At 46.9% G+C, this 24,392-nt stretch overlaps 1 protein-coding gene across 2 annotated transcripts; it reads left to right on the forward strand.

The window, feature by feature from the left end:
* Nucleotides 1-657: 657 nt before the first annotated feature.
* NANOG (Nanog homeobox) lies at nt 658-8,779 on the forward strand. Of its 2 annotated transcripts, none has more exons than XM_002712762.2 (4): nt 658-808; nt 2,550-2,812; nt 7,813-7,899; nt 8,360-8,779. In XM_002712762.2, the coding sequence occupies exons 1-4, from the start codon at nt 658-660 to the stop codon at nt 8,777-8,779; spliced, it is 921 nt and encodes a 306-aa protein (XP_002712808.1). The 2 variants fall into 2 exon arrangements, with proteins under 2 accessions (XP_002712808.1, XP_017199112.1); XM_017343623.2 differs by having other exon boundaries at nt 8,411-8,779.
* The last annotated feature ends 15,613 nt before the right edge of the window (nt 8,780-24,392 follow it).

Below are 24,392 nucleotides of genomic sequence, written 5' to 3' on the forward strand. Positions count from 1 at the left end.
GCTTTTGTTAAAAACCAGCAGTCGTTTTGGAAAGGCTTCTCTGTCTTTCTGGAAACTACAGAGATCGAAGAAACTAAGGTGGAGTGGAAAATGGATGCCTTTTTATCAATGAAGCCTTAGCCCCATGACCTTGGGGCGAACAGAGGAGGAAAGAGGAAGTAGCTGAAATTTCTCCCAAGAAGGGGGGTGCTTCCTGAGTTTAAACGTGGCAACGTGGTAGACCTACAAGGATGCAGACTCGAGGTTTATTTTGTCTCAGGTTTTCTACTTCCCCACCCAGTCGGGGCTGTCCTTTTCGCATCACAATGGCCTAGATGAGACTGGCAGACGGGATTAACAGAAGACTCTTGAGGGTGTGTGTGTGTGTGTGGGGCAGGGGGTTGTGGGAGTGAGGCTGCCTGGAGGGGCGGGTCCAGGGTGTGATAGAGTCTTCCAAATAAATCTAGAGACTCTAAAGCTTCGCGCTATTGCCGGGTTGCACTGGCTGCCTTCTGTTATTGACGGGGGATCCTGTACTTTTTCATGTCCTTTTCTGATCATTTGACCTCTGGAAAACTTCCATTTTCTCCAAGACCTTCCGCCTGCTTGTTTAATTCTTAAAGTCAGTCTTGTTCACAGTCAGCTCCTTGAATTGCTTTTACCCCCCTTCTCAATAACATGAGTGTGGATCCAGCTTGTCCAGCAAGTCTACCAGCCTCAGAAGCACTTGATGATCAGGACTCTTCACTGATGCCCGTGGTGCCTGAACCTGAAGGGAAACATCCAACCTTGCAACTGCCATGTGCCCAGGTGCCTCTTACAGACACCGGTAAGGAAAAATGCAATGCCTAACTACGAACTGTTCTTGAGGGGGGAGAGAGAAGGAAAGGAGATTATGGGTCATCTTGAACAATGATATCCCATTTTGTAGGCGCGTGTAATCTACAAACGTCCAGATGCCCTTTTTTCCATCATAACTTGATGGCATGCGCCTTTTTAATAATGTCCCAGGTCTCAGGAGCTGTGGGGCTGAGGTGAGGGACAAGGAACCGGCAGTTGGGCCATGGTGCTGTGTGTTGAAGAACCTGTGTGTGTAGGCATTTTGGAAACAAATTGAATTGTGATGATTAAATGTTGATTTCTTAAGTCTTAAGACCTAAGTTAAAATAAATATCGCTGCTAATTTGCCAGAAGAACCACCACCATTATACTGTGCAAGATCGCCAAAAATGTCGTGGCAAATCAAGGTGATATTTACCTAAGTGATACAGGGTTTTCTGTAAATGCGTTCTTTCTACCACCGTAGCACTTGGTTCTTCTCTTGTTGTACGAGGGTGTTATTGGGCAGCTTAACTTTGTGAGCCAACTTTTAATAGGCACTTTTACATCCCAGGGAAGTGTTGACCCAATTTTACGTAAAGATTATTCCAGAAAGTTTAATCTGCTGACAGTCAAGCAGAAGGTGGATAGGATTTGGATCTGAAATCTGTTTTAGCTTCAAAACCAGTGCTAGTCCTCCTGTGAGCTGCAGGGCGGAGGACACCTGGAATACTTGGAAAGCCAATGCCACCCTTTAGGAAATCAATTTGTCAATAGTTAAAAGTTCAAAAACTGTCCCAATTTTTACTGTTTTCCCCATTGTAGCATGAAAAAAGTTTAAAAGCTGCATTTGCCTTATGACTACACTGTAGAAGATAGGTTGTGGAAAGGGAATAAAGAAACACAATTATTATTGACTGGCCTGTTTGAGCTGTCGACATTAATGTTACCCTGCTTTTGTGAACTTTGTGAAGTTTTTGCATTTGTAATTCCAAATGTTGAGAAGTAAAGCCCTGGCTTCCCAGGACGCACTTGAGAAACGTACAGGAGGCATGTCCTTAGCTCGCCAAGTGCACGTTTGAGTGGTAGGTGATTTTAAAAGACTCTTCCCACTTCTAGTCCTTAGATGAGGACTTGATTTCCTTTATCACATCTACGTGGGAGATGCAGGAGATGGTGAATTTCTGCTTTTTAAAGCCGGTCGGTTTATTCCGTGACTACACAGCGGAGTTGGAATTGAACCCTGGGGACGCAGCAGTGGCTCCTAAGTCTTGACACCAAGAGCCTACCTTTTAGTTACCAAGTCAACATACGCCAGGTCCTGTGCTACACTGTTTTAATCAGCTACCTCGTGTCAGCCATTGGAGGAATAATTTTTGGAGATGAGATTACAGAGTTAGTCAAAGCAAAGTATGTGAATCAATTCACAATTCCTGCTGGTTCTAGGATTTGGGATTGGACAGTGAGCTGCTGGCTTTATAGCACCCAGAATCTGACTTTGTAATCGCAAAATTATGCAGGTGGCAGTGCAGGTCTGAAACAGGAACCACTATTTACAGAAAGGTGGTTCTATGTAAGATGCAGATATTGCTATTGTACATTGGCAAAGTGTTCAAGAATAAAGACAATGGCCACGTAGGTCTAGGGGTGTGAGGTTTATAAATGCACTTTGAAAACAATGCATTTTAAGTAGAGTATTTTAATATTTGGAGAAAAGTTTTAGAATTGTTGTGGTTGTTTTTTCCCAACAGCCTCTCCGCTTCCTTCCTCCATGGACTTGCCCACTCAGGAGAGCCCCGACTCTTCCACCAGTCCCAGTCCCAGAGTAGTGAAAACTCCCGACTCTGCAGAGAAGAGCACAAAGAAGGAAGAGAAGGTGAAGAAACAGAAGATCAGGACCGTATTCTCCCAGACCCAGCTGTGTGTGCTCAATGACAGATTTCAGAGACAGAAATACCTCAGCCTTCAGCAGATGCAAGAACTCTCCAGCCTCCTGAACCTTAGCTACAAACAGGTACGGCCATTTCGTTGCTGCATTGCAATCAGAAACAAAGCAAGGCCGGTTTGCAGAAGAACCGGTGACCTTGGCTTGCACCTGTGTATCCTGTGCACCCGTCTACAAATAACTTCATTTTAACTTGCATGTGGAATCCCTTATAAGACTTGCTTCTTTAACACCCCCTTTTCATTATATATTCTATTTTTTTTAAGATTTTTTAAAAATTTTTTTGAGAGAGTTACAGAGAGAGCTAGAGACAAAAAGAGAGAGAGGTCTTCCATCTAATGGTTCACTCCCCAAGTGGCTGCAATGGCTGGAACTGAGCCGATCCAAAGTCAGGAGCCAGGAGCTTCTTCCGGGTCTCCCATGTGGGTGCAGGGGCCCAAGGAAAGGACTTGGGCCATCTTCTACTGCTTTCCCAGGCCACAGCAGAGAACTGGATCGAAAGTGGAGCTGCCGGGTCTAGAATCGGTGCCCACATGGGATGCTAGTGCTGCAGGTGGCAGCTTTACCCTCTATGCCACAGCACCAGCTCCATTTTGCTGTTGTGTGAATTAATTAAGTCAGCTTCTGAGCCTTGCTAGAAATCAAAACTAAAAATGTTACCAAGTTGTCCCACCCACCTTCCAGGTTAAAAGAGCCCCTAATAAGCACTGGGTCACATTAAAGTTACAGGCGCATCTTTTGTTTCTCTGTGTGTGTTTTATGTGTGTGCTTTTGGTTACTATTTAGGACACGCATTTTCATATATTAGCCGTTGTCTTTTGTCAGTTGCCTTATACTTTTTTTTTAAGATAAAGATTTATTTATTCAAAAAGAATTACAGGCCGGCGCTGCGGCTCGATAGGCTAATCCTCCGGCTGCGGCACCAGCACACTGGATTCCAGTCCCTGTAAGGGCGCTCCAGGCCAGCTCTCTGCTGTGGCCCAGGAAGGCAGTGGAGGATGGCCCAAGTGCTTGGGCCCTGCACCCCATGGGAGACCAGGAGAAGCACCTGGCTCCTGCCTTCGGATCGGCGCGGTGCGCCGGCCGCAGCGTGCCAGCCTTGGCGGCCATTGGGGGGAGGGGTGAACCAACGGCAAAAGGAAGACCTTTCTCTCTGTCTCTTTCTCTCTCACTGTCCACTCTGCCTGTCAAAAAAAAAAAAAAAAAAAATTACAGAGAGAGGGTGCGGTAGAGATCCTCCATCTACTGCTGGTTACTCCCTGAAAGGCCACAATGGCTGGTACTAGGCGGGGCCGGGGCCAGGAACCAGGAGCTTCATCTGGGTCTCCCACATGGTGAAGGGCCCCAAGCAGTCGGGCCATCTTCTGCTTTCCCAGACACATTACATTAACAGGGAGCTGGATTGGAGCCCAGACTTAAATCCGCACTTGTGGAATGCTGGTCACAATGCCTGTCCTAAATTTTAAAAATAAATATTTATTTTTTGTAAGGCAGAGTGACAGGGAGAGAGAGGAGAGACAGAAAGAAATCTTCCATCAGCTTGTGTTCTTCCCAAATGGTCATATTGATCAGGGCTGAGCCAGGCCAAAGTCCAGAAGCCTGGAACTCTCTCTGGGCCTCCCTTGTGAGTAACAGGGGCCTAAAGTCCTTGGGCAGTCATCCACAGCTTTCCCAGGTGCATTAGTAGGGAGCTGGATCAGAAGTGGAAAATCAAGGACTTCACCCAGTTCTGTGATAAGGGATGCCACTGTGGCAAGCAACAACTTAACCCAAGGCTCCACAACACCAGCCCCTGCCTTATCTCTGCCTTAATCTCTGTTTCCAGTACAAATATTCAGTTCTTAGAAATAGATTTAAACCCCTCCCCCCCAGGGCCTGCACTGTGGCGCAGCGTGTTAACGTCCTGGCCTGAAGCGCCAGCATCCCATATGGGCACCAGTTTTAGTCCTGGCTGCTCCACTTCTGATCCAGCTCTCTGCTATGGCCTGGGAAAGCAGTAGAAGGCCCAAGTCCTTGGGCCCCTGCACCCGCAGGAAGAAGCTCCTGGCTCCTGGCTTAAGATAGGCGCAGCCCTGGCTGTTGTGGCCAATTGGGGAGTGAACCACCGGATGGAAGACCTCTCTCTCTCTGCCTCTCCTCTCTCTGTGTAACTCTGACTTTCAAATAAATAAATAAATCTTAAAAAAAAAAGAGCTTGCTATCCCTACATCAAAAATGTATAACTTTTTGATACTGCTTTTCTATGTCTGGTATCATATTTGGAAAATTCTTCTCTTGGGGCCACTGCTGTGGCAGAGCTGGTTAAGACGCTGCCTACAACCCCAGCATCCCACATGGATACAGGTTCGAATCCCAGCTGCGTGCCTTGGGAAGCAGTGGAGGATAGCCCAAGTCCTTGGGCCCCTGACACTCATGTGGGAGACCCAGACGAAGCTCCTGGATCCTGGCTTTGGCCTGGCCCAGCCACGGTCATTGTAGCCATTTGGGGAGTGAATCAGCAGATGAAAGATTTCTCTCTCCTTCTAACTCTGCACTTTCAAAACAAGAAAAGAAAAAAATTCTTCTATTCCATGATTTTTTTAAAAAAGGTTATATTTATTTATTTGAGAGGCAGAGTTAAAAACAGAATGAGGGAGAAACGTAGAGAAAGGTCTTCTTCCATCTGCTGGATCACTCCCCAGATGGCCCCATCCGCCTGAGCTGAGCTGATCCAGAGTCACGGGTCTTTCACATGGGTGCAGGGGCCAAACACTTCCACTACTTTTCCAGGCCATGAGCAGAGTTGGGAGCAGCGGTGACACAAACCAGTGCCCATATGGGATGCAGCACGAGCCCCTCCATTATTTATTTTTTTTAAATAGATACAAATACCTCTATCTCTGGTCTTGTGGTCTCTATTTTTTAGTTAATGAATTTATAGAGGCGGGGCCAGCACTGTGTTGTGGTGGGTAAAGCTGCCGCCATCAGTGCTGGCATCCCATATGGCGCCGGTTAGTATTCCAGCTACTCCTGTTCCAGTCCAGTTTCCTGCTAAAGGCCTGAGGAAGCAGTGGATGACGGCTCAGGTCCCTGGGGCCCTGCACCTATGTGGGAGACCCAGAAGAAGCTCCAGCCTCCCGGCTTAGGATTGGCCCAGCTCTGGCCTTTGTGGTCATTTGGGGAGTGAACCAATGAGTGGAAGACTTTTCTCTTTCTCTCCGTTTCTGTCTGTAACTCTCTCTCAAATAAGTAATTAAAAAAGTATAAATCATCTGGAATGTTAGTTTATCATACCCAGAAATATATAACTCGATATTTTCCAAATAGATGTTCTAGTGGTATATTCCATAGTTAATGAATTGGGATACCATCATTATCACATTAAATATAATTGTTCTTGCCAGCACCACGGCTCACTAGGCTAATCCTCCGCCTTGCGGCACCGGCACCCCGGATTCTGTTCCGGTCGCTCCTCTTCCTGTCCAGCTCTCTGCTGTGGCCTGGGAGTGCAGTGGAGGATGGCCCAAGTCCTTGGGCCCTGCACCTGCATGAGAGACCAGGAGAAGCACCTGGCTCCTGGCTTTGGATCAGTGCGGTGCGCCGGCTGCAGCGGCCATTGCGGGGTGAACCAATGGAAAAGGAAGACCTTTCTCTCTGTCTCTCTCTCACTGTCCACTCTGCTTGTCAAAAAAAAAAAAAATATATATATATATATATAATTGTTCTTGTATGGGGGGTGGGTGTTAAACTGCAAACATGTTACCTTCAATGGCTTGGGATAAGCCCTACGAGAAGGTAAATGAGTTAACATTTAACTGTAAACTTCATGGCTAGTAGATTTGCAGTTACAACTGGATAGATTTATTTGTGAGCAATCTTTTATTTTTAAGATTTATTTTATTTTCTTGAGAGATAGATCTTCCAACCTCTGATTCACTCCCCCAGTGCCCACATTGGCTGGTGGTTGGCCAGACTGAAGCCAGGAGCCGGAAATTCTTTTTTTTTTTTTTTTTTTTTTTGACAGGCAGAGTGGACAGTGAGAGAGAGAGAGACAGAGAGAAAGGTCTTCCTTTTGCCGTTGGTTCACCCTCCAATGACCACCGCGGCCGGCACGATGCGGCTGGTGCACCGTGCTGATCCGATGGCAGGAGCCAGGTTCTTATCCTGGTCTCCCATGGGGTGCAGGGCCCAAGCACTTGGGCCATCCTCCACTGCCTTCCCAGGCCACAGCAGAGAGCTGGCCTGGAAGAGGGGCAACCGGGGCAGAATCCGGCGCCCCGACCGGGACTAGAACCCGGTATGCTGGTGCCGCAAGGCAGAGTATTAGCCTAGTGAGCCACGCGCCGGCCAAGGAGCTGGAAATTCTTCTAAGTCTCCCACATGGGTGTCAGGGACTCAAGTACCTAAGCCATCACCTGCTGCCTCCCAGGGTGCTCATTAGCCGGAAGTTGGAATAGAAAGCGATCCGGGACTCAAACCCAGGCACCCTATATGGGAAGCAGCAGCTCCAAGCATCTTAGCACTGAATGCCCACCCCACCAGCTAGATTTATTTTTATTTATTTATTTATTTTTTTTTGATAGGCAGAGTAGACAGTGAGAGAGAGAGAGAGAGACAGAGAGAAAGGTCTTCCTTTTGCCGTTGGTTCACCCTCCAATGGCCACCGCGGCCTGCGTACCGCGCTGATCAGATGGCAGGAGCCAGGTTCTTCTCCTGGTCTCCCATGGGGTGCAGGGCCCAAGGACTTGGGCCATCCTCCACTGCACTCCCAGGCCACAGCAGAGGGCTGGCCTGGAAGAGGGGCAACCGGGACTAGAACCCGGTGTGCTGGCACCGCAAGGCGGAGGATTAGCCTAGTGAGCTGCGGCACCGGCTCCAGCTAGATTTATTAAACAAGCAGCTAGCTCACTTGAGGCTTGGGAATTCATAGAATACTGTTTAAAGATTGAGAAAGAATGCATTAAAATTCAGATTTAGTTCTTGAACATTCCACAGCAGTAGCTGTCAGGAACAGAAGTTGACAGTATTCTTTGACTGAAAGCATGTCAGCATTACTAGTATTTTATAATGTTTTTCACTTCTCCCTACAGGTTAAAACCTGGTTCCAGAACCAAAGAATGAAATGTAAGAGGTGGCAGAGAAACAATTGGCCAAATATTTGCAACAGTGTGACTCAGGTAATGGGACACTCTAGCTTGATTTTTTTTTTCCTTAAAGATTTATTTACTTATTTGATAGGCAGAGTAACAAAGAGATCTTCCACCTACTGGTTCACTCCCCAGGTGGTTGCAACAGCTTGGGGGCTGAGCCAGGCCAAATTCTGGAGCTTGGAACTCCATTTGGGTCTCCCATGTAGGTGTTCGGTGTACAAGTACATGGGCCATCTTCCACTGCTTTCCCAGGCACATTAGCAGGGACTTGGATTGGAAGCAAGGCATTGAACCTGAGCAAGACTTGAACCTGTACTCTGATATGAGATGGTGCCCTTGCAGGCAGCAACGCCAGCCCCAGACACTTGAGCTTTCTGCTCTTTTCCATGTCCTTTTAGTTTTGTCTATCCTCAAACCACACCACTCCAACACAGGCAGTTCCAACTATCCTTGCAGCCTTTTTAGTTAATCCACCCTTCTCTTTCAGAAGGGCTCAGGCCCTGCAGAATACCCAGGCTTCTACCCTGCTTACCACCAGGGGTGCCTGGTGAACACACCTGGAAGCCTTCCCATGTGGAACAACCAGACTTGGAACAACCAGACTTGGAACAACCCAGCTTGGAACAGCCAGTCGTGGAGTAACCATTCCTGGGACAGTCAGGCCTGGTACTCCCAAGCCTGGAACAATCAGGCCTGGAACAGTCCCTTCCTTAACTGCGGAGATGAAGTGCTACAGTCCTCCATGCAGCTCCAGCAGAATTGTCCTGTCAGTGACTTGGAGAGCATCTTGGAAACTGTTGGGGAAAGCCAGAACACAGCACAGCAAACCACCAAGCATTTCAGTGCCTCACAAGCGCTAGATTTGCTCCTAAATTATTCTGTGAACATGCAGCCTGAAAATGTGTGAAGACAGGTGTATTGTTCGGCCTCCGCCTGAGCAGGGGCTGCCTACACCACTGCCTTTTCTTTTGGAGTTGTTGCTATTTTACAGCTGTGTGTGAATCTGCCTTAATAACCTGGTTCTCATTGTGTCTCTTAGATCAGCTCAGGGATGAGGCATGATTGGAGTCTAAACAAAGACAAGTTCAATACCGTTGGTTGCTGCAGATGACAGGATGTCTCTGCGTGGATGAGTAGATTCAATTCTAGTTCGGATAGCTTTGGGATCTAGAATCTAACCTCAAGAGTAGGAAGTAAAGATACATAATGAAGAATTACTATTTTCTGGGGTTTGGGAGACTTCGTTAAAATCTTCCATCATTCAAGTTCAGCTAGAGTGTGCTTCATTAATTTTCTCTGTTTCTGCCTCTGTTTTTCGACAAACTCTAATTTGTTAGTCTGCTCATTAATATTTGTAGAAATATATTTTGTATTTGGATACAACATGATAATATCGCTAACAGTTTGGCTGCTTTAAGAACAAACAAATAAAAGAATCATGTGAACTTCAGTTGTCTCAAATTCCCTTGACCTCCCACTGGAGGCGGAGGCCTGCAGTATTTACCAAGGGCCCTCCCCAAATGGCCTCAGTGACCAGGCCAAAGCCTAGAACCCAGAACTCTATCTTCCTGTCCCACTTAAATGCCTGGGGCCCAAGCCCTTGGATCTTTGCTGCTTTTCCAGGTACATTAGCAGGGAGTTGCTTTGGAAGCGGAGCACCTGGAATTTGATATGGCATTCTGGAGTCTGAAGAAGCAGCTTAATCCACTGTGCTGGCCCCAAAGTCAAGCAGAGTCAAGCAGGATTCTACTGCTATCACTCAACTTTTTCACATATTGTAAAGTTATGTTTCATTTACTTGGAAGATACAGAAAGAGAGAGCCATCTTTCACCCTCTGGTTCACTCCCCAGACCAGGAACCCCATGCAGTCTCCCGGGTGGGGGGTGAAGATCCCAACTTTTAAGCCATCACAGCTACCTCCCAGGGTGAGCATTAGCAGGGGTTAGAATGGAGAGCGCAGTCAAGACGCAAACCCAGGTACCCAGGATGTGATAAACTACTATGGCAAACACCTACCCCAGGTATTTTTTTTTTTAATAAAAGGTTTATTTGTTTACTTATTTGGAAGGCTTAGGGCATCAGAGAAAGGGAAAGACAGATCTGCCATCTGCCTGTTAACTTCCCAAAATATCGCAACAGGCAGGGCTGGGCCAGACGAAAGCCAGGAACTCCATCAAGTCCTCAGATGGGTGGCAGAGGTCCAGATACTTGACATCTGCTGCCTTCTCAGAAGCAGAGTACCTTGGACTCAAACCAGCACTCCAATTTGGAATAAAAGCATTACAAATGATGGCATAGCCCTGTGTGCCACAGTACTGGCCCCTCCCATGTGTTTTTAGTACGCACAGTTAATGTGGGATATTTCAATACCTGTATGCAACGTGTAGGACACCTTTTTTTTTTTTTAATTATTTAAACATTTTAGATTAACATGGAATACTTGCACAATGTGACTTTTGAACACGTGGGTTGATTGCTTATCTTGACTGTTGTAAACGGTGCTTCAGTGAACATGGAAGTAGAGGTATCTCTTTCCCATACTGGTTCCTTTTCCTTAGGTTATACACCTAGAGGGGGAGTGGCTGGCTCATACTGTAGATCCACTTTTAGTTTGAATAACCCCCCAACTGCTCGCCGGGATACACATCTTACATTTTAAATGTATAAACGAAGGGAAGATTTGTTTTTGTCTTAAACATAGCATATAGTGAAGCACCAGTAAATCTGAGGAAATGGTAAACGGTAAATGGGGGGTGGTGAGCCAGCGCCTGGATGCTTTGGGAGAAACAAAGTCACAGGAGCCAGACCCCAGATGTAGCTCTCAGTGTGCACCTTACTGTCCCGGTTGTTGCTTGTCTTCAGTTTGGATTAAGCTCAGCTATTGGACACTCACTCCAGCCAAGTAAAGGACAGCGAGCAAATCCCACAGCTGTTCATCAGGCGAAGAGTTTAGCTTGTCTGTTGCCCGGCGTTCCTCCCCGCGGTGTCTCCAGGAGAGCACGTTCACATAGAATGCGCCAGACACTTTGCTTCTGCACAGCGCCCCCACCCCCACCCCCCCCACCCCCGCTTGCTTCTCACCCCACCCTCGCTTCTCACCCGCAGCCCTTCCTAGCGGAGACCACACCAGTGGAGAGGGGGCTGGTGCATGAGAGACCGGCACAGAAAGGTGACTGCCGCCTTTCTCCCCCACACGTGTCCTATCTTGTCCCCGAACAAGATTCTAACGTCTTGATCCGTGAGCTTTTTTTTTTTTAATTCACATTAACCCGTTTGTCTAGTACACTAGGAGGTGAGCTCCTGCTGCACCGAGGCAATTTTCCAGGTGCTGAACTTTTACAGATTCTCAAGGGCCCTTCCAGGATCCGCCACGCAGACACCGGCTGCGGCTTCCCTCCAGCCTATTCAAATGCCTACCTTTGGGTCTCCTCACTTCCTGTGCTAGGAGCTTTTGTCTGAGCCGATTGACTTCTTTCTTTAGCAAATTCCCTTGACCTCCCGCTGGAGGCGAAGCCCTGGGCCCCGGGAGGCCTGCAGTATTTACCAAGGGCCCTCCCGCGTTCTTCTGCCTGTCTGGCCGTCCTCTGCTCTCACCTTTGGGGATGCAGCCCTGGCCTGTTTTTTTTCTCTCCTGCAGACAGACGCCAGGTTTTCTGAATAGCAGGATTATTCACAACAGTTTGAACCTTGGCCTTTACCCCAGAGCCGGGACCCTGAGGGAGGCCTCCACTCCTCCCACTTCCGAGCCCTGTGTCTGTGTTGGGGAACCCCAGCCCACTCCACCTGGCGGGCTTCTCCCCCTGCAGGGACAAATGGAATGGATATGGAAATGCAAGCTGAAAGATCCAGACATTGGATTTTAAAAACAAAGATATAATCAAGTAGGTGAATGAAATATGATACTGGAAGTAAAGTCCTCCTGTGAGGAGAACAAGATTCCCTAAGGGAAAGGATATGAAACCATCAGGAGGCTGACAGGTGGATTTGTAATTTTCTTCTTGCCTAATCTATTATGTTAGCTCACATTCTTGGTAGTCCTGCGACAAAAAAAAAAAAAAAAAAAAAAAAAAAAAAAGAAGAATGAGCCAGAAAACCTTAAATCCTTAAATTTGCACCATTTCCCTGATTTTGGCCATTTTTCCATCCTAAGTTATACAGAGAGTAGATGCTGCCTTAACATGTATTAGCTTTCCTCTCAAAGAGTATTGTTTTTACGTTTTCAAGTATTACCTATAAAGTCTTTGGAACATAAAGACTATTTGTCTTTTTAAGTCAGTTCCCTACTAGTGCTTTTATAAAGTAGCCAGTAATGAATTCACATTTAGCCATTAAATGAGCAGGGACAGAGGTTGGTGTTGTGACATAGCAGGTAAAGCCGCCACCTGCGATGCTGGCATAGAATCCTGGTTGCTCCACTTTCAATCCAGCTCCCTTGCTAATGGCCTGCGAGATGTAGTCAGCCTGGCCAGCCCTGGCCATTGCGGCCATCTAGGGAGTGAGTCAGTAGATGGAAAATCTTTCTCTCTCTCTGTAACTGCCTTTCAAGTAAATTAATAAATCCTTTTTAAAAAAAGATTTATTTTATTTATTTGAAAGAGTTAGAGAGAGAGAGGTCTTCCATCCACTGGTTCACTCCCCAAATTCCCGCAAAGTCTGGAGCAGAGGCGATTTGAAGCTAGGAGCCAGGAGCGTCTTCTGGGTCTCTCACATGGCTTGAGCCATCCCCCACTGCTTTCCCAGGCCATAGCAGAGAGCTGGAATGAAAGTGGAGCAGTGGGACTGTCGTCCATACGGGATGCCGGTGCCGCAGGCCACGGCTTTAACCCGCTGCACTATAGTGCTGGCCCCAATAAATAAATCTTTAAAAAAAAAAAAGACTGAAACATCATTAAAGTTATCATAACTTTAAAAAAAAGTGAAATCAGCAGGGATGAAAGAATTGGCCAACCCAAAAATAGTGTGCCATTTCAAGCCAGTTTTCTATTCTGTTTATGAATTGTTCCATTTCTTAAAACATCAGTTATCTGACTTAAATAGTTTATCTAACTTAAATGAATGTCAGATGTTTATAGCAGCATTATCTGCAGTGGCAAGTAACCAAACCAGAAACAGAAAAAGCCTAATTGTGATACACATGTAATGTGTGATATTACACAGTCAGTAAAATGAATGAGTCACATCTAAATTTGCTGATGGCAAAAGATTATGTATGATACATCAGGTAGAAAAGCAAGTGGCAGAACAAGTGATGTAATCTCATTTGAATAGAAAAACAAAGATAACATCAAAGTTAACAGTGACTGTCTCTTTGAACTTTATGTGAGGATACCTTATTTTAATGTTCTATGTATAGCTTTTTTTTCCTTGAATGACAAAGTCACACAGAGACAGCAGTTTTAGAACCCAAAAACTTAATCTCTCCCCATCATTTACCTGAATCGCTTTTTGTCTTTTTTTCATAACAGAAATGTTTTGATACAGAATATTCGGGAAGGAAAAGGTCTCAACTTTGGCTAATATATCCAAGGAAAATAAATCTTACTGTTTGAATGTAATTGCTATCCTGAACTTCCAAGATTATTGCAAATAGAGATTTCAAATTTCTGATGTGTGAAGAGGTTGAAGGAGTAATGGTAAGTAAAAAAAAAAATGCTTTTACAAGATAATGTGTAGTATGAATCTATTACAATTGATATCAATAACAAATCAGATACAAACAACCCATAGCATATCTGTATGTGTGAATTGATGTGATTATCAGATTAACCCATTATTTATCTCTCTATTGCTTAATTTTTTGGTAGCAAATTTCTTTTAGTTTTGCAAACTGCCCAATCCTTTAAAAAAACAACCCAGATTTTCTTTGGTTCCTTGCTGACTAGATTAGTCTGTCCTTCACCTTCACTGCAGTCTTAGGTGTAGGAAACAAATGTCACTTCCATAGTTTCCCAGAGCGAGTAGAACACTGAAAAGTAGAAATCAGTTTCTCCTCATTTTCTTTTTCAATCTTTCTTTCCCTTTTCCTCTCTTGTCTTCCCTCTCTAACTTTTTAAACTAACGGCTCCAAGCCTTTCTGTAGCTCAGTCTAAGGTTCCTTGGTCCCAGGAGTCTCATTTGCTTCCTGGGCTTCTCAGTAACCCTAGGGTCATCCTCAACCTGCCCCAAGCTACAACAGGCTGTGCAGGTTCCTTCTCTGTGGCCCACAAAACCCTTACACAGGCCTGCTGTCTCCTGGGTCCCTGATCAGTTCCTGTCTCCTGAGGTCAATCAGTAGGGTTCCTTGCATCCCCTGGGACCACCTGCTATGGGGGGGGGGGGAGGAGTCTTTAAGTATCTCTGCCACTTCAGTCTTTGTAAGGAGAAGAGAAATGTGGCTCCTTACTCTGCTTCTCAGATATCATTGCACCTTTCAAAACAATAATGAAAAAGAGAATCCCTACTTTAAGAATGCATTTACTGGGGCCGGCCCTGTGGGTTAGCGGGTAAAGCTGCCGTCGGCAGTACCGACATCCCTTTGGGGCACCAGTTCAAGTCCCGGCTGCTCCACTTCTGATCCAGCTCTCTTATTGTGGCCTGGGAAAGCAGTAGAAGATGGCTCAAGTCCTCGGGCCCCTGCACCACATGGGAGACCCAGAAGAAGTGCCTGGCTCCTGACTCCTGGCTTCAGCTCTGCTCCAGCCATTGTGACCGGTTGCAGAGTAAACAGGCAAATGGATGACCTCTCTCCCACGTGGATGCAGGGGCCCAGGGACTCGGGCCATCTTCTACTGCTTTCCTAAGCCATAGCAGAGAGCTGGATCAGAAGTGGAGCAGCCAAGACTTGAACCGGTGCACATATGGGATGTTGGCTCTGTAGGCAGCGGCTTTGCCCACTACGCCACAGAGCTGACCTCAGCATTATCTCCCTTAATTTTCATTAAATAAGATATCTGACTCTAGGCTGGGAGTGTTAGAGCATGCATAATGACTTCCCAGTGTAATCAGATATAAAATAACATAAGGAAGTAATTACTCTGTAATGCTGGGAAGCTCATGCTTCAGGGTTGGACTGCTGGCTTCCCGCTTGCCCATGTCCTAAGGCACAGATGGCTTTGTTCCTTGTCTGGACTTTGGCACAAAAGGACATGGTCAGGCTGGATCTCATCTCAGCACCTTCTCAAGGCCCACCATGAGGAAACAGGAGTGATGCACTGTCAGCGATCCGGCGGCAGGCCTTGGCCCGGACACCAGAGACCCACAGCTCCTTCTCGTGCTTTCGCCACACCAGCACCCCCTTCCTTGTAGCCCCTGTGTAAGCCCCCAAACACTCCCATCATGCAGAGCGGCAGTCCTGGGACCGGGAAGTCTGCTACCAACAAATTTTTTTTAAAGATTTCTTTATTTATTCAAAAGTCAGAGTTACACAGGGAGAGAGAGAGAGAGAGAGGTCTTCCATCCGCTGGTTCACTCCCCAATTGGCCGCAACGGCTGGAGCTGCGCTGATCCAAAGCTAGGAGCTTCTTCCGGGTCTCCCACATGGATGCAGGGGCCCAAGAACTTAGGCCATCTTCTACTGCTTTCCCAGGCCACAGCAGAGAGCTGGATCAGAAGTGGAGCAGCCAGGACTAGAACCGGTGCCCATATGGGATGCTGGTGCTTCAGGCCGGGGCGTTAACCTGCTGCGCCACAGGGCCAGCCCTGCTACCAACAAATTCAATGTTCTCTTGCCTTCATCCCAAAACCTTGTCCTCATTGTTTTGATTTGCCTCCGAGGGCAAGGAGCGAGCTTGCAGTAATACCAGTGGGCATGTACCTTAGAAGAGCTGATTCTAGAGCCAGTAATCCTATCTCTACTTCCACATACCATGTGTGTTACACTTGAGGTGATCGACAACTCCATTTCGGGCATATGGCATACACATTCATTTCTAATTACAGAACACCCTTTTAAAAAACAATCTTTTTTTTTTTTTTTTTTTGACAGGCGGAGTGGACAGTGAGAGAGAGACAGAGAGAAAGGCCTTCCTTCCGTTGGTTCACCCCCCAAATGGCTGCTACAGCCGGCGTGCTGCGCCAATCCGAAGCCAGGAACCAGGTGCTTCTCCTGGTCTCCCAAGTGGGTGCAGGGCCCAAGCACCTGGGCCATCCTCCACTGCCTTCCCAGACCACAGCAGAGAGCTGGCCTGGAAGAAGAGCAACCGGGATAGAATCCAGTGCCCCAACCAGGGCTAGAATCCGGGGTGCTGGCGCTGCAGGCGGTGGATTAGCCTAGTGAGCTGCAGCGCCAGCAGCAATCTTCCATTCCCTAGGCGTGTAAGTGCTTCTCCCATCTGTACTCGGAGCCTTTCCGTGGGCTCTCCTGCTAACTCCGACCAGTGGTGTTCCCCAGGATGCTGTCATCAAACCTGGCTGCATTTTTTTCTTTCTTTCATTCTCTATGCTTTGTTCTGTTTTTTTCTCTAGCACTTCCCATACCTCTAGGCTAATTGGCCCCAATTCTGTATCTGCAGTTTCAGAGTCTACTGTAGTGCTTAGGCTCCAGACATTTATAAAAGTTCACACACACAAAAAAATGGAATCAAAAGATAAATTTGGGGTGGGTGCTGCAGCACAATGGGTTAAGCCCCTGTGTGGGATGCCCACAGCCCATGATGGAGCGCCTGTTTGAGTCTCAGCTCCTCCTCTTCCAATTCAGCTTCCCACTGAGACACCTGGGAAGCAGCAGATGATGGCCCACGTACTTGGTTCTCTGCCACCCAACTGGGAGACCCTGATGGAGCTCCCGGCTCCTGGCTTTGGCCAGTTGTTAAGGGCATTTGAGGAGTGAACCAGCAAGTAGAAGACCTCTCTGTCACTCTACCTTTCAAATAAATGAATCTTTCAGTTAAAAAACAGGATATTTATCTTAGTGCAAGAAATTTCAAAAGCCACGTGTATTTTTTTTTGCCCTGCACATACTTTCCATGGATTTATTGAGACTTTGTATCTGCCTGCTTGGAGTATCCATTCATGCTGACCTGTTTCTGGAATTTTTGTCTTCATCTGCAAATCTGATAGATATTCAGTGACTACAACTGATCACTGGCAATACTTACTGTTAAAGCTGGTTACAGTTATTGGCTTTATGTGCAGACAAAAAGGCAGAAAAATCTAAGAAGCCTTTCAGCAGACACTTCTCGTATTGTCCATCACTTATTTAAGTCCATGATTAAACTAACAATTTGGCCAAGCAGATGAGATGCTTTAGATCAATCAAGACTCACCTCCTAATCAAAAGAGATGGCCTTCACAAGAGGTTAAGTCAATCGAATGTGAATGGAAAACCAGCATGCCCTACTAGACAATATACCTGCTGACCGAGCACCACAATTAAATCAATTTTATAAGGTAGAAGATGCAGAAACACTACTAAATAGGAGTATAGAGCCGGCGCCGTGGCTCAATAGGCTAATCCTCCACCTAGCAGTGCCGGCACACCGGGTTCTAGTCCCGGTCGGGGCGCCCAAGTCCTTGGGCCCTGCACCCCATGGGAGACCAGGAGAAGCACCTGGCTCCTGGCTTCGGATCAGCGCAGTGCGCCGGCCGCAGTGCGCCGGCCTTGGCGGCCATTGGAGGGTGAACCAACGGCAAAAGGAAGACCTTTCTCTCTGTCTCTCTCTCTCTTACTATCCACTCTGCCTGTCCAAAAAAAAAAAAAAAAGAGTATAGAAATGGCATATTCGATTAAGTTTACTTTAGTTTAGATCACTATCCTACAGTATTAGTGGGAAAAAAAACCAGGCCAGGAGCCAGCCACGTGGCGAAGCATGCAGGCCAGAAAGCATGGAGCAGGTGGCCCAAAGGCCTCACACCCTGAAGCACAGGGCAGCAAGGGGATCGAGGGCAGGGAGGGAGAAAAGAAGGCCGGGCCCACCATGCTCCAGGCCTTTAATCCAGTTCCAAAGGTTATGTAGCCTGATTGGCAGGTGGGCATCCAGGTGGGGTCAGGTAGGGAGATGGGATCACACAGGGGTGTGGTCAAGGCATGGTCTTCCAGCTCACCAATCTAATCAGCCTTATCCTGTATACCTGTCTACATCATTCCCCAGTGAATGACTTTCCATTTGTGTTTAAAAAGACACGCCACATGTACACAAAACTTTTTCTTGGAAGATGAAATAATATATTCAAAGTTTGCATTTCCAGCCGGCGCCGTGGCTCAATAGGCTAATCCTCCACCTTGAGGCGCCGGCACACCGGGTTCTAGTCCCGGTTGGGGCGCCGGATTCTGTCCCGGTTGCCCCTCTTCCAGGCCAGCTCTCTGCTGTGGCCAGGGAGTGCAGTGGAGGATGGCCCAAGTCCTTGGGCCCTGCACCCCATGGGAGACCAGGAAAAGCACCTGGCTCCTGGCTCCTGCCATCGGATCAGCGCGGTGCGCCGGCTGCAGCGGCGGCCATTGGAGGGTGAACCAACGGCAAAGGAAGACCTTTCTCTCTCTGTCTCTCTCTCTCACTGTCCACTCTGCCTGTCAAAAAAAAAATAAATAAATAAAATAAAAATAAAAATAAAAACAAAGTTTGCATTTCCAAAGAGTGAAGTATTTAGGACTTAGAAACGATTGATTTGCTGTTGGGGGAATGTAGAGTCCTGCTTCGTGATCTGTGTCACCTGAAGTGTGGAACTGGTGCGTCACTCCAGGAGAATGTCATAAGGTTAATAGAAACTTTATATTCTATCAAACCATTAACATTCCAATCATTAAAGGAGGAGGCCAGCCTTGTGAGGCAGCAGGTGAGGTCTCCACCTGCAAAGCTGGCATCTCATATTAGAGATGGTTTGAGTTTAGGCTGCTCTGCTTCCTACAAGCCTTCAGATTACATTTTCCATAAACCACATTCCTATATTCAAATAATTCATCTGTAAATAATGCTGTGCTTCTGAAATTATGGTTCTCCAAACTCCCTATAATTTACATGTGACACCAAAAGACACAAAATGCAATAATGATACAAATGCTGAAAAACTAATGATAAAGATATGAGAGGAACTATCTGCATAATCTTTGCAAGCCAAGAAGCAAACTCGTGAAACAGAAGGCAGGTTTCTCAGTGTCAAAGTCACATCAAAGATGTAAGCAATGCTTAGGGCTGATGAAGCTGTGTATAAATGAGCACTTTTTTTTTTTTTTTTTTTTTTTTTTACTTATTTGACAGGTAGAGTTAGACAGTGAGAGAGAGACAGAGAGAAAGGTCTTCCTTCCGTTGTCCCCCCCAAATGGCTGCTACGGCTGGCACGCTGCGCTCATCAGAAGCCAGGAGCCAGGTGCTTCCTCCAGGTCTCCCACACAGGTGCAGGCGCCCAATCACTTGGGCCATCTTCCACTGCCTTCCCAGGCCACAACAGAGAGCTGGACTGGAAAAGGAGCAATCAGGACTAGAACCTGGCACCCATATGGGATTCTGGCGCCGTAGGCGGAGGATTAGCCAAGTGAGCCACGACACCAGCCCATAAATGAGCACTCATATAATCTTGGAGGAACAGTAAATTGGCACACTATTCCCTTGCTATCTTGAGAACATTGGTTCCAGCCCTTCTCCCTATCCTTGCTCCTTCCCCAGTGGATGTGGAACTATGGGGTAGGCATTTGGTCTAACAGTTAAGACACCCATGTCCCCTATCAGGGTGCCTGGGTTCCATACCCGGATCCTGCTCCTAACTCCATGCTCTGGCAGACAGCTGTGATGGCTCAAATGATTGGGTTCCTGCCACCACAGGAGAGACCTGAATTGAGTTTCTGGCTTCCATGATGGATGATCTGCCTGGGGCATTGTAGGTATTTACGAGTGAAGTAGTAAGTGGGAGCTCTCTTTGTCTCTCTAAATAAATGTTTTTTAAGAAGGAATGGTATTTGCATATAACTTATACCATCCTCCTCTGTGCATTAAGTCATCCCTATATGACTTATGATACCTAACACAATGTAAATGCTATGTAAATTGCTTATTATATTGTTAAGTGACATAGTGAACAGTGACAAGGGAAAAAAGTCTGCACACATTAAGTACATCTGCAACATCCAAGGTCTAACTACTTCGTACAGGACCTGCAGCTGGCTGAGTCTGTGGATGGAGAGCCCTTGGCTACAAAGGTCAAGTCTATGATCTGAAATGTAGTCAGATCAGAGGACCACTAGGTTCTCTGGAGGTGGAAAATGCCCACATTTAAATCCCAGCTCCACCATTTGGGACTTTGGGTAAGTTATTTTGTAGCCTTCTGGGGCTAAGTATGGGAGTGGTGATAATAAGTGAACCTATTTAAAATTGGTTCTGTACAAATTTAATAAGGTAATCATGGTGTTTGGCATAGCAGCTTAGTTTCAACTTGGGACTCCCGCATCCCATATTGGAGTGCCTGGTTCAAGTCCTGGCTGCTCTGCTTCTGATCCAACTTCCCACTAATTTGCATCCTGGGAGGCAGCAAATGATGGCCTAAGTACCTGGTCCCTGCCACCCATGTGGGAGACCTGGATGGAGTTCTAAGCTCCTGGCTTCAGCCTGGGCCAGCCCTGGGGAGTGACCCATAGATAGAAGATCTGTCTGTCTGCCTGTCTCCCCCTGACTTTCAAATAAAGTGGAAATAAATAAATAAATAAATAATTTTAAAATAACTTAATAAGATAATCATCTGTATGCATGCTTTTTCTAGTTCATTGAATCTAGGCAAAAATATCAGATGCGTGGAAATGGGAACTGTGAATGTCCATGGATCCACCCCAGGGAATGCATGCTGAAGCATCATTCAGATAACTATACAAAGATACTCACTGTAGCATTCTTTTTTTTTTTTTTTTTTAAGATTTATTTATTTATTTGAAAGTCAGAGTTACACAGAGAGAGGAGAGGCAGAGAGAGAGAGAGGTCTTCCATCCGCTGGTTCACTCCTCAACTGGCCGCAATGGCCAGAGCTGATCTGAAGCCAGGAGCCAGGAGCTTCTTCCAGGTCTCCCACGCGCATGCAGGTGCCCAAGGACTTGGGCCATCTTCTACTGCTTTCCCAGGCCATAGCAGAGAGCTGGATCGGAAGTGGAGCAGCTGGGTCTCGAACCGGCGCCCATATATGGGGGGATGCCAGCACTTCAGGCCCCACTGTGCTACAGTGCTTGCCCCATGTAGCATTTTTAAAATCCTTAAAATTTTTTAATGAAGATGTCCATCAGTAAGACTTTGCTTAAATATATCCTTATATATTAATATATTGTAGTATGTATACAGTGATAGAAAAGAGGATTTGAATGTATGGGAGAAATTCCATTACTTATTAAAGTAAGAAAGATAGGTTATTTTGGCTGGCGACGCGGATCACTAGGCTAATCCTCCGCCTAGCGGCGCCGGCACACCGGGTTCTAGTCCCGGTCGGGGCGCCGGATTCTGTCCCGGTTGCCCCTCTTCCAGGCCAGCCCTCTGCTGTGGCCAGGGAGTGCAGTGGAGGATGGCCCAGGTGCTTGGGCCCTGCACCCCATGGGAGACCAGGAAAAGCACCTGGCTCCTGGCTCCTGCCATCGGATCAGCGCGGTGCGCCGGCCGCAGCGCACGGGCCGCGGCAGCCATTGGAGGGTGAACCAACGGCAAACGAAGACCTTTCTCTCTGTCTCTCTCTCTCTCACTGTCCACTCTGCCTGTCAAAAAAAAAAAAAAAAAAAAGAAAGATAGGTTATTTCATAGGTAAAAGTAATTCCATTTATGTCATGTACAGACATAAGTAAAGCATGTACCGAGAATTAGTATCTCTGGGAAGTAAAATTATGAGGGATTTTCACTTTCTATTTTTTAAGTCTTTAAGAGCATATACTTGTATTATCAGACAAAAATAATAGATATTTCTTTTTGGGAAGAGTAAGGGTAGCCTCTATGGAGATAAATAATTGCCAGTAAAAGTCACATTTCCATGAACATTTTAATTTAATTTTATTTTTAAAGATTTATTTATTTATTTGAAAGGCAGAGTAGCAGTTCACTCCCCAAATGCTAGTTCACTCCCCAAATGCCTGCAATAGCAGGTGCTGGGCCAGGCTGAAGCCAGGAGCCCAGAATTCCATCCAGGTCTCCTGCATGGGTGGTCCGGGACCCACCTGCTGCCCCCTGTGGTGCCTCATAGCAGGATCTGGGTCAGAAGCTGAGTAGCTGGGACTCAGGTTCGAGTTATCAGCATGAGATATTGACATCACAAGTAATGGCTTTACTCACTGCTCCCCAAGACCTGCCCTTACCACCACCGTGAGCATTTTGGAAACATTTTTGAAATGTAAAAATAGCTCAAGTACTTGTACTGGCCACCTCCTGGAAATCTGGGCCGTTGAACCACAAGTTAGACTAAGCCTTGCTTTAGTCAGAAACCTGTGTTAAACTCACCTGGAGGATCACACCTCCCCCTAGTGGCCCCCTGCTGCACCAGGCTCACCAAGTTCCCAACTTACTATTTCATCTTCAAAAACTTAGTTTTATGTAGTTGAAAGGCACATTAAGGAAGAGGGCAGGGGGAGAGAATATGGATGAGAATCATTCATCTACTTCTTTATTCCCTAAATACCCACAACAGCTGATGCTGGACCAGACTGTAGTTCAGAAGCTGGAACTCTGAGGTTCTCATGTGGATGACAGGGACCCACGTATTTGAGTTGTCATCGCTACCTCCTAGGGTCTGCCGCCTGCAGTGCCGGCATCCCATATGGGTGCCACTTTAGGTCCTGGCTGCTCCTCTTCCGATCCAGCTCTCCGCTATGGCCTGGGAAAGCAGTAGAAAATGGCCCAAGTCCTTGGGTCCCTGCACCCTTGTGGGAGACGTGGAGGAAGCTCCTGGCTTCAGATCAGCACAGCTCCAGATGTTACAGCCATTTGAGGAGTGAACCAGCAGTGGATGGAATACCTCTCTCTCTCTCTCATAAGGGTTGGGAAGCCCTTTCAATCCCCAAAAATCCAGATACTTGCAATTCTTATTCTTTACACGTGCAACTGTTGAGTCAACTATGTAGCTTTTGTGTGTTTTTGAGCTTTTTATGCTTAAAGACTTTTCTGGTTTTTTTTTTTTTTTTTTTTCCTCTGCGAGGTAGAGAGACACTGAAAGACATAATCAGAGAGAGAGCCCCACCTGCTGGTTCACTCCCCAAACTCCTGCAAGGACCAGGACTGGACTGGGCGGAAGCTGGGAGCTGGGAAGGCACTCCAGGTCTTTCACATAGGTGGCAGGGACCCAACTACTTTGCCATCATCTACTGCCTCTGGGAAAGCAGTGGGAGGTGGCCCAGGTCCTTGGGCCCCTGCACCCACATGGAGGGGGTCATCATCTGATGCCTTCCCAGACACATTAGCAGGAAGTAGGATCAGAAGTGTGGAGTGGGAGCTGGTGTTGTGGTGTTTTGGGGAAGCTGTCGCCTGCAATACCACATCTCATATGGGTGCCGGTTTGTGTCCCACTGCTCCACTTCTGATTCAGCTCCCTACTGGTAGCCTGGGAAAGCAGCAGAGGATGGTTCAGGTCCTTGGGTTCCTGCATCCACGTGGGAGATCTGGGGGAGGCTCCTGGCTCCTGGTTTCAGCCTGACCCATCCCTGGTAGTTGCGGCCATCCGGGGAGTGAACCAATAGGTTCAAGTCCTCCATCTCTCTCTCTTCCTCTCTCTTTCTTTCTGTAATTATGCCTTTCAAATAAATAAATCTTAAAACAAAAAATAACTGGATGAGAAGAATTTGAAGATTCCTAATGCAGAGAAATTATATTTGAGGAGATGAAAATGCTGGTTATCCTGATCTGATCATTATACAGTGTCTACATGTATTGAATTATAATACTGTGCCCCATAAATAAGTGTCAACGTTGATTTAAAATTTAAAAATAGTCCTCATTTTAAAATTTATTTATTAAAATATGTATTTATTTGGAAGGCAAAGTGACAGAAAGAGAGAGAGTAGTTGGGTCATCATCCTCTCCCTTCCTGGGTGTATTATCAGGAAGTTGAATTAGAAGCAGAGGTGCCGGGACTGGAATTGGCGCTCTGATATGGGTGCCGGCATCCCAACTGGTAGCTTAACCCCCTACGCCACAATGCCCACCCCTTTTTCTTTTTTCTTTTCTTATTTTTATTTATTTATTTATTTTTTAATTTTTGACAGGCAGAGTGGACAGTGAGAGAGAGAGACAGAGAGAGAAAGGTCTTCCTTTGCCGTTGGTTCACCCTCCAATGGCCGCCGCTGCAGCCGGCGCACCGCGCTGATCCGATGGCAGGAGCCAGGAGCCAGGTGCTTTTCCTGGTCTCCCATGGGGTGCAGGGCCCAAGCACCTGGGCCATCCTCCACTGCACTCCCTGGCCATAGCAGAGAGCTGGCCTGGAAGAGGGGCAACCGGGACAGAATCCGGCGCCCCGACCGGAACTAGAACCCCGTGTGCCGGCGCCGCAAGGTGGAGGATTAGCCTATTGAGCCACAGCGCCGGCCTCTTTTCTTATTTTTTCTTAAGTGCTGGCCCCATGCCCTATTTTCATCTTATCTGAAAGGCAGAGAGAGATATCT

This window comes from Oryctolagus cuniculus, chromosome 9 (assembly GCF_964237555.1).
Source record: "Oryctolagus cuniculus chromosome 9, mOryCun1.1, whole genome shotgun sequence".
Classification (NCBI taxonomy): domain Eukaryota; kingdom Metazoa; phylum Chordata; class Mammalia; order Lagomorpha; family Leporidae; genus Oryctolagus; species Oryctolagus cuniculus.